Source organism: Monoraphidium neglectum, assembly GCF_000611645.1.
Source record: "Monoraphidium neglectum strain SAG 48.87 unplaced genomic scaffold scaffold01928, whole genome shotgun sequence".
Classification (NCBI taxonomy): Eukaryota; Viridiplantae; Chlorophyta; class Chlorophyceae; order Sphaeropleales; family Selenastraceae; genus Monoraphidium; species Monoraphidium neglectum.
The window spans coordinates 1,681-11,284 of NW_014011700.1; the positions used below are offsets into that span (position 1 = coordinate 1,681).

The 9,604-nt window shown below is 63.7% G+C and overlaps 4 protein-coding genes across 4 annotated transcripts; 2 read left to right on the forward strand and 2 right to left on the reverse strand.

Annotated features, from left to right (window-relative positions):
- Positions 1 to 210: 210 nt before the first annotated feature.
- MNEG_9417 (hypothetical protein) lies at positions 211 to 2,563 on the reverse strand (the record flags this gene model as incomplete). Its single annotated transcript, XM_014042108.1, has 6 exons — positions 211 to 619; positions 849 to 1,072; positions 1,380 to 1,499; positions 1,725 to 1,818; positions 2,068 to 2,144; positions 2,405 to 2,563. 6 exons carry the CDS (start codon positions 2,561 to 2,563, stop codon positions 211 to 213), a joined length of 1,083 nt encoding a protein of 360 aa, XP_013897562.1.
- Positions 2,564 to 4,860: 2,297 nt separating this feature from the next.
- On the forward strand, positions 4,861 to 6,339 carry MNEG_9418 (hypothetical protein; the record flags this gene model as incomplete). Its single annotated transcript, XM_014042109.1, has 5 exons — positions 4,861 to 4,903; positions 5,220 to 5,308; positions 5,540 to 5,661; positions 5,877 to 6,030; positions 6,229 to 6,339. The coding sequence occupies 5 exons, from the start codon at positions 4,861 to 4,863 to the stop codon at positions 6,337 to 6,339; spliced, it is 519 nt and encodes a 172-aa protein (XP_013897563.1).
- Positions 6,340 to 6,755: 416 nt separating this feature from the next.
- MNEG_9419 (hypothetical protein) lies at positions 6,756 to 8,573 on the reverse strand (the record flags this gene model as incomplete). Its single annotated transcript, XM_014042110.1, has 6 exons — positions 6,756 to 6,871; positions 7,244 to 7,336; positions 7,516 to 7,579; positions 7,789 to 7,898; positions 8,089 to 8,176; positions 8,379 to 8,573. 6 exons carry the CDS (start codon positions 8,571 to 8,573, stop codon positions 6,756 to 6,758), a joined length of 666 nt encoding a protein of 221 aa, XP_013897564.1.
- Positions 8,574 to 9,239: 666 nt separating this feature from the next.
- MNEG_9420 (hypothetical protein) lies at positions 9,240 to 9,570 on the forward strand (the record flags this gene model as incomplete). Its single annotated transcript, XM_014042111.1, has 1 exon — positions 9,240 to 9,570. A coding segment is annotated over one exon (331 nt), but the record flags the coding sequence as incomplete, so codon positions are not given.
- Between the last annotated feature and the right edge of the window lie 34 nt (positions 9,571 to 9,604).

The following is a 9,604-nucleotide window of genomic DNA, read 5'->3' on the forward strand; positions in this document are numbered from 1 at the left end:
CTTGAGGTGCCAAGGGTGGCGGGTCGAAGCGCAGCCACGCAGCACCATCGCCTGGCCGCTGCGCCCGGCTCCCACAATGCGCGCTGTGGGTGGGGCACGAGGAGCCGGGAGCTGCCACAGGGGAGCCACATGCCAGGCCGCTTCAGGATGTCTCAAACGCTCGTGATGCACCGCCGTGTGCCGCTCAGTAGCGACGCGGGCAGCCGCCGCTCACCTGGCATCGGGCCGCACGACCTCCTCTAAAAAGGAGTCCGCCACAAAGACCGGCATGGGCAGCAGCTTGGGCCGCTCGCGCGGCTTGGACGCGTGAGAGGGTGGCAACGCCGCCTCCTCAGCAGTGTCGCTGCCGCCGCTCCCACTGCTGCTGCTGCTGCTGCTGCTGCTGCTGCTGCTGCTGCTGCTGCTGCTGCTGCTGTTGCTGCTGCTGCTGCTGCTGCTGCTGCTGCCAACAGCGCCGCATCCGATCGCCTCGCCGCTGCTGCCTGCCACAGGCTCGCTGCCGCCGCCCGAGCCCCTAGCGTCTGTTCGGCTGCCGCCGCTTGCCACGGGCACTTCAGAGGTGCCGCTGCTGCCGCCGGGCGGGCTGCGGGCCCGGGCAGCCTCCGCGGCCGCCCGCAGGCTGCAGTGGTTGCACATGCATCACGGGAAGCGGCAAACACAATAATGCGCTTGCCGACTCAGCTGGTCGACACGGGCGGGATAGCGCCCTGCACGCCGTCCTCTCGACACAGGTTGATACCCACTCACGTGCACTCACAGCAACAGACCGGCACGACCCCAATCCAACGGTCCGCGCCCGCCCCATCCGCCCCTTCACAAACACACAAACAAACGGCTGCCGGGCTCACCTGTCAATCCCCTCGACCATCTGCGCCGGCCACTCCCCAGGCCGCAGCGCCGCACCGCCCTCGTCCCGCAGCCGCTGCAGCTGCAGCGCCAGCTCGTACCGCTGCACGTCTGACGCCGCGTCGAGCGCGCCCGTCAGCGCGCGCGCCCCGAAGCCCGCGCTGCGGTGGCTCCAAGCGCGCCATACAGAGTAGTAAATTGGGATGTTTGGGAGAGGCAGGACAGCCTGGAAGAGGGCGGCGGCGTTGCAGGCAAGGTGAGGGAGACGGGGGGCTCAGAGGAGGAGCCGCGTCACTCACAAGCAAGCACACACGGGCCTCAAGGGACGCCGCACACGGTGGAGGTGCCAAATCGTGACGCAGGCCGTGCTGCTGCTGAGACACATGGTGTTGTCGGTAGAAACTGGCCGTCGAGCCGCCGAACCAACTCGGTCGGCGGAATGCCTCAGCCACGGCGCCGGCAGCGACGCCGGGTGGCACGCAGCACCAGCCTCCCCACAAGGACGGCCCTGCAATACGGGCGCTGCCACCTACCAGCGGCAGCTGGGGTATGGTTGACACTGCCCAGATCAACGCCCTCCGCCGGTGGAACGGCTCGCGGCGGCGGCACAGCAGCCGCAGCCGCCGCCGCACGAGGCGCGCGGGGATGCTGGTCTGCGGGGCCGCGGCGCCGACGTGCGCATTGTAAGGAGGACAGGAGGCAGGCGCCGGCGCTGTCGCATCCGTTACGCAGATTAATGTACGATGCCCAGGGCTGTGGCCCTGATATACCGAACTGTATGCGTATCAAACATGACCCATTCGGCTGGCTACCCATCCAAGATCAGACGTCCAGGATGCAGTGTTCCCGCCAGAGCATTAAAACAGGGCTCGGCTCACAGGGTGATGCAGCAGCAGCTCTTCCGCCCCTGAGGGCAGGTCCTTCAAAAAGCTCTCGTCTGGGTCAACGCGCCGCAGCACAAACTGGGCGAGCCTGCGGGCGTCAGGGGCCCGTTCATGCCGTAAGCGCCTTGCAGGCTCGCCGGTGGGGCTGGGCGAGCAGCACCGCGGCGGCGCCGGCCGCAGCTTAGGCGGCACCGAGGGCACAGCGCTCGCCCCCACAGGCGGACGTGCGCGCGGTTGGATGGCGCGAGCCGCGCCTCGGTGGGGTGGACTAGGCAGTGTGTCGCTTTGGCGCGTGGCAGGCGTCGCCGGCTGGCGGCCCCTGCGCCCCTGCACCCACTTGAATAGGTAGCTATTCATCGTGCCCTCTGGTGCTGACTGGATCTTGTGCCACTGAGCATCCACCTTGGCGGCGCCCTGCGGGTGAAGGGGGCGGGAAGATGTACCACAGGCAAGCGCGCTCCTTCGTTTGACCGGTCAAAGATTCAGCGGGAGTGAAATTTGCCAGGCTGGACGCCTGTGACACGGCAAGCAACGCAGCGACCCACTTCACAAAGTCTTGGCCGTGCTGCTCAATTGGCTTGATTTGGGAGGCAGCCAGCGGAGCGTGCTGCAGGCGTCCGCTTTGCTGGCGGCCCCGGCGCGGCTTCGCTCCGTTGGGGCGTGCGCACACTCACCCACTCGCGCAGGCCGGCGGCCGCGAGGCCGGCCTTGGCCTGAAGCGTGCCGCCCGTGCTCCAGTGGGGCGTCGGCGGCCCGCGGCTGGCGGCGCCAGAGCAGACGTGCTCCAGCCATGTGCGCCGGAAAATGGGAATGACGAGGACGCGCGCCGTCATGGCGGCGTTGCCAATCAAGTTGCTTCGAAAGAATGTTGCAACAGTTGTTCAGCCCCCAGGCTATGGCGCCCGGTGTGTCCACAGCTGGACTGCCGACGCCGCCGAGGCACAACTGGTACAGGTGACGGGTGGCCTCGATGCTCGTCGGCACTGGCAAGGACGCGGTGGCCGCGGCCGCGCCCGGTGAGCTGCTGTTGTGGCAGCTCCCCGGTGCTCGCGGCTGCGATGCCTGGCGAGGCGGTGCGCCCTAGTGGTGTCCTCTGCGATTACCAGTATCCTGCCCTGTCCGCTATCCACTAGAAATGTAGCTCATGATAAGCAGTAGCTAGGTAAAGTCCAAGAGGTCAGGCGAGAACGGAAATAGATCAGATCCTCAGGCGAATTGTGCGGAATAAAACCTCACGCATCCCAGTAAGGAATCATGGATTTGCAGCCCTAACTTATTAGTCTTTGTAGACCTGGGTAAGCTGCCGCCGATGTGCTGATGAGCAAGGCTTGCGCTCCGCTGGCTGCGCGTGCTGTGACATGTGCGCAGCTGAGCTCAGCCCTTCATTTATCCAGGAGTCCCAGCATCCTCAAATCTGTTGGCCAGATAACATGATTGATGACTAGACAGCCAATACATCTTGTAGCTGGGAACTTGTGCCTCTCACTCAGACACCCACCTGTGGAGTGGCACCACCACAGCACGTGCAGCGCTGTCAGCATGAACAGGTAGGTTAGAGATGCAATCCGCAAAGCCAGAAGATCTGCATAATGACTAGGCGGCATCTGCTGCACAGATTTTCTGACAGACAGGGCACCAAATGTCCAAGGGCTTGCTGAATACGGCGCCCTTTGTTACATATGGCACGCCCGCAGTCGTCGGTAGAGCCTGACCGGTGCAGCCCTACCACATTACCACACAGCCAGTCAGCCTGAGCGCCCACGGACCGTTTTCAGCTTGGCATGATGGAAGGGAGACCTGCGGGGCAGGTGGGCTGTGGACGAGCATCCGTCCCGATGCCTAATGCTGACCAGCAGGTGCAGCCATAAGGTTTTGCCATGTCGCCAGCATACATGCAAGGTTTATTGCTCACGTGATGTGCATGGGACTCCAAATTCCCTGCGTTGGATGCGCGGCAATTTGAGGTTGAAGGAAACCCCACCAACAGCATGCGTCGACCGCACCCAGGCCGGCGACAAGTCCTGCTGCAAACGAGCCGATCTGCATTCACTCCTTTGGAGCCCTCTGGTCCCCCGACCCCACTAGCCTGCAGCAGGATGTGTTGGGCCCACGAGCAGCCATGATCTTGCACTTTGTGATGCAATTGCAGCCCAGCCACCTCCCATGGCGATGCCTGGCATGGCCGCAGATAGCACACTACATCCCGTACTGTGTGATTGCAGAGAGGCTGCACATGCATGTGTGTGTGTGCACGTGTGTGCACGTGTGTGTGTGTGTGTGTGTGTGTGAGCGCGCGCGCGCATGCGTGTGTGTGTGTGCATGTATGAGCGTGCATGTTTATGCCACCCCATCTGCCGCGTAGGGGAGTGGGGGGGGGGGTGAAGGGCTGTGTTCACCGATCACTTTGGCAACAGGGTCGATATTCAACCATCATTTTGTCGTTGTATAGTGGGTCACACAAGCCCATGCACACAGCCGCCTGCAAGCTGCATCAAGCTGGCTGCCATCTACAGGAAAGAAAGAAACACGGCCAGGTACAGCATCATTTTGCTCGCCAGGCACTGAACAGAAAACTGACACAAATACCTTGCCCCGCTCGTTGCACAGACGCCAAGGCCATTGCTGCGGCTAGACACCTCATCATTGATTGTCGAGAAGCGGTGCATGTGCCATCGACCCCTCCGCGACAAGTGCAGGGCGTGCGAGCCCGGACCCCCCCCCCCCCCTGGCGCGGCGTGCTCCCGAGTCACCGCTGCCGCAGCGTTGTGCAGCAGTACAGATCCTGGCGGCATTGAAACCCAATACTCAGTAATTGATCGTGTCATATGGGACACACGCACACGAGCGAATTTCTCTGATCCACAAGTGGCTCGTGTTTCAAAATGGGGTCCGCGTCCAAAGCTTACCTGATCGTGTATAATGTGTTCCAGGCAGTTGGGTGGGCCGTATGCCTGGCGCAGGTCTCAATGGCCTATCTGGAGGGTGCAAATGTAGCAGGCGCCTACCGAGCTGGAGCTCCCGCGGCAGGTGCGCGCGCCGCGTCGCCACTGTTTGTGTGCAGCGCGTCCACTGCTGAGGAGGTTCGTAACATTGACTGTTTACTGCATCCACATGCCGTACCGTAGCTTGGATGCAGATGATCGCGTTTGTAGAGATCGTGCATGCGGCGACAGGTGAGGTACCGCAGGGGTTTCCAGCCGCTCGGCAAGGAGCACAACAGCGCTGCGAATGCGCGGCACGCATCAGCTGCTGGTGCTGGCACCGCAGCAAGCTGGTCACTCTCAGAAAGATGAGGCGCCAATAAGCAGCAGCTGTTCAGCAAACATACTCATGCTATGTTTGCTCAGCCCTGTGCTGGAGGTAAGCGCAACCGGGCCCTCCCAACGTTGTTGCCACGATCACCCACTTGCACCCAGCCTTCCCGCGCTCTCGCGCCGACCGCCGCCATCTGCCTGCCTATGTATGCGCCACCCGCCGACGCCCCACCAGGCCTGGTGCCCAGCAGCCCTCTGAACACGTTCATGCAGTGGCTTGGGCGCTCCAACGCCCTGTACCGCATCGCCCAGGCGATCCCGGAGGTACGGACAAGGCAGCAGGGGTAGAGGCCACGCAACAACGTTGTTGATGCTCTCCCGCTTGGAAGGCATGACAGGCAATATGCTGAAGCCGCTTTTGGATTGCAGTGAAGAGGTAACCGCAGTGTGTTCAGGTTCGCTCGCAAAAAGAGGGACGCCAATCGGCACGTTTCAGTTGTTGAGGCGCCCGCCCTGCTTCAAACACCCCTCCCGCCTGCGGCACGCGCCGCGCAGCTGCACGCCAACCCGGCGGCGCCGCTGATGCTGGCTTGCTGGTCGTTGGGCGAGGTGGTGCGGTACCCTTGGTATGCAGCCACCGCAGCGAACGCCTGCCCGGGCTGGCTGACATGGCTCAGGTGAGCGCGTGTGACCAGGCCCCCAAGCGTGCGCCTGCTCGCATCTGTCGGGCGGCGACCGCATGCACCTGGGGCGCTGACGACAGTGCTGGCTTTGTGTCAAACGCCACGACTTCAAGTCGGCGCAGGCTGGCTGCGAGCTGCTGCAAAACCAAACCTGATGTATCAAACCGCCTCGTACTGCTCTGGGTAATCCCTCGCTGCCGTGGCAACAGGTACTCTGCTTTCATCCCCATCTACCCTACTGGCGTTGTTACCGAGATGGTGCTCATGTACCTGGCGCTGCCCTTCATACGCGACCGCGGCCTGTTCAGCGTTTTCATGCCCAACAACTACAACTTTGCTTTCGACTACGCCACGTTCATCGCGGTGCGCCACGGCGTGCATGTGCATGTGCCCGCGTCGGTGTGTGCATGTGCCCGCGCGCACGTGTGTGTGCATGCGCGTGTGCGTGTGTTGAGTGTGTGTAAGCGCACGCACTCTTACACACATACACACACTCTCTCCCACACACATCTCTCTCCCTCTTGCACATATACACTGACTCGTCCACCGCCCTGCCCCCAGGTCGTCCTGCTGCTGTATCCCTACCTTTGGTGGGGCCTCTACTCGACACTGCTGCGCCAGCGGCGAAAGAAGCTGTCGCCGCCGCCGACAGCCGCCGCCAAGACCGACTGATAGGCCGTAGCAGCGGCCGTGAGCTTCGCGACCGGTCTGGGGACAGACCCGGGGCTCGCTCCATGCGTGCGCCTTTACGTGAAGGCGCGGTGACCTTGGCGGGCGCTGCATGTGGTGGCTGGCTGGCAGCCGCTCGCGGCGGATGCGCTGGTGGGGACGCCGCTAGCTCGTGATGGTGGCTTCTTTGTGGCACTGCACACCTGCAATGAATTGGGGCGCTGACACCACTGCTGTCGCCTTGTATGCGCAAGGTCTTGGCGACGGTGACATTGAAATGTCGTCGGCTGAAACGTTACACATTGTGCGATGTGACATCTTGAGAGTCGTACTGCTGGACTACGTCTGCATGTTGGGGGATGTAAGGCACGAATCTACTGCGGACTGAGGTTTGCTTGCGCACCGACATCGGCCCGGCGTCACTTCTTGCGGGTGTAGACTGAGCGGTAGCGCACCTCCTTCTCGGCGCCGTCCGGCCCCTTGGCGCGCGTCACCTGGTCAACAATCAGCTCGTCTGGGCTGGGCATGGAGAACACTGTTGAGGGGGTGCGCGCAGGCATGGCAGGGCCGGTTCGTCAGAAAGGGCTGAGGTGAAGTCAAACTCATTGGTTGCAGACTTGGCTCGGGGATACGTCGGATTTGGCAAGACTCAGTTGACCAGGGGGTATGTCATTGTTGACTAGACCAGGGAGCTAGGCGCAGCCTGCCGGGCAGCAAATTTGCGCGGTGCTTACAATGCGGGGTTGCACGCTCAACCTCGGGTATATCCGCAAGACTGCTGAATCCACAACCTCGTGGACCCTCACAGCAGCCGTGGGGAATCCGTCGCCCTTTCAACTATAACTTTGGTATAAGAAGGGTGACCACGTGGCAGCGCCCCTCCCAGGACGCCAGCCGGGCCGCGCACCGTCCTCCCCTGTGCCGCCGTGCGGATCGCCCCACTCCAAAACGAGCCGCAGCTTGTCCGGGCTTGGCACCTCCACACGCCCAACGTGGCCGCCTGCGCACGCAGCGCGGCGCGGCGCGAGGGAGGCAGGTCGCTGTGCACTGCGCGGCCGCAGCCAGCCTGCGCAGGCCGCGGCGATCTGAGTGCCCACGGGCACACGCGCGCGAATCAGCGGAGGACGGGCGCCCCGTGCAGCTGCGGCGGCGCCGGCGGCGCCGGGCGGGGCGGCGCACCTCCCCGGAAGTCGCGTCGCCTGCAGCGGGCCGGCTCTCCAGATAAAGGGTATGTTTCGGTGACCTGCATGGCGAGGGGGGCGGTCAGAGACAAGTCAACGTCAAGCAGAACACCGATGAGATCACGTTTCCGTGCCTGTTTGTGGGGACCTCTCCTGATAGGGGCAGCCGGGGCAACACCTGGTAGCACAGTTGCTGTGCACACGGCTGCCATGTCTGCAGGGCCGTCCAGCACCCCCCTTGCGCGTTCGCGCAGGGTCAAGCAGAATCAACGCGTGGGGGAGGGCGGCGGGGCGCGGCCGCGATGGAGCTCGCCTTGAACCACGTGAACACACTGAGCACTGAGAACACAAACTTTTCAGAGTCCTGCTTGATCTGGACGCCTGGGGCAGTGACGTGTTGTGGTGTGGAAAAGCTTGGGGAGACAGAAGTTGGGGGGCCTGCCGCCTGCAGAGGTGCAGCAGCGGCCCCGCAGCCAGGAAACCGATGGCCGCATCTCATCCCAGGTACACTCGGATCAAATGAGATGAGATTACTTCAGATCATATCATGCCAGATCACCCGTGCCCTCACCCCTGATGAGCTTGATGGCCTGCCGCATGAGGCCGCCTAGCGCAATTAGCTGGATGGCTTCGTCCATGCTGTCGCTGCGCGCCTTGTCCTGGGCATTGAGGGTGTGGCGTAAGGGACAGGAAAGCGAGAGGGAAGGGGACACCCTGCCAACCCGAGGGCGAGGCGGACCGCAGTATGTCGCACGGTCGGGGGAGGCCCGTGCGTTGGGTCAAAAATGGCCACCGTGCGAACGGCCGCGGCACTGGTGACGATCCATGCAGCTACGAGACGGATCAGCCGGGGGCGCCTACCTTGACCCAGGTGCCACTGAAGTCGACGTCGAGCTTTGTTGTGGCGCCGCTCGCCGCCGCCGCGTGCGCCCAGGGCAGACGGAACGGCAGGTGGTGGTGGTGAGGGGCGCTGGGCGGGGCGATCCGCGCAAAGTGCAGGGCGCGGCGCGGCGCGGCGGCCGGGGCTACCGCACGGGCCGTGTGCGGGATGACCATGGTCGCTTGGCCGTGGGCGCCGCTGCGGGTTGGCTGCGTGTGTGCCGCTCGGGCTGTCCCGACAATCTGCGCCTCGGCAGCAGCACGGGCAGCGGGGCACACCGGGCAGGCGGTCGAGCGGGCGTTGGATTGCACAGCGGGATGGCCTGGAATAGTAGGTGCAATTCAAGTTTGCGCTACTGATCAGTGCCCGTGGTTTTGCACTACCGTAGCCGGTCGTCACCGGAGCTCTCAAAGTGACACGTTCAGAAGCGGCCTATTCAGGTTCGCAGATCTTGAACCATAAAAGAACTTGTGTTTAATCGATCGACTGACCAAGGTTACAATCGAGTGCATGTGTGATCTCATCTGTGCTCAGAGATCAGGCTTGGCGCTGGCATGGCGCTCATAAAGTGACAGACAGGCAATCACAAACACAAAGCTACGTGCAAGCTGTAAACTGTGACCTGCAGCTGTAACGACAAGATTCAGTGCGCCACAGCTGCCGCTGCTGCTCGCGCTCTGCTGCCACCCCCACGGCTCAGCCAGGCGCTGCCCTTCGCACACCCAGCGTGGGGCCGGCTGCGGCCGCCCGCCGCAAAGCCCAGCCCAGCGTCCGACGACGTGTGAAGCCGCGGCCAGCACCAGCGGCGCGTGCGCCAGCAGCGGCGGGCGCCTGGTCCGGCGATGGCGCACGCAGGGGTGCTGGCCTTTTTCGGGCCGGCCGACCCCCCGCCGCCGCACGCCGCCGCGCCGCCGCAGCAGGCGGACCGGGATAGGATCCTCCTTTTTGCGCGCTACGCGCTGCAGGGCGGCGCCAGCTTCATATCTGAGGTTCAGGAGAAGCAGCGCGGCAACAGCCAGTTCGAATTCCTGACCCCAGGCGGCGCGCACCACGGCTTCTACCGATGGGCCCTGTTTTGCACCGCCTTTGGCCTGTCAGTAGACCAGCCGCTGCCGGACGGCTGGCAGCCGACATGGCCACAGCCGGCCGCGGCGCCGGCGACAGCCCCGCCCGGTCCGGCGGCGCCGGCAGCTGCGGCCGCGGCGAC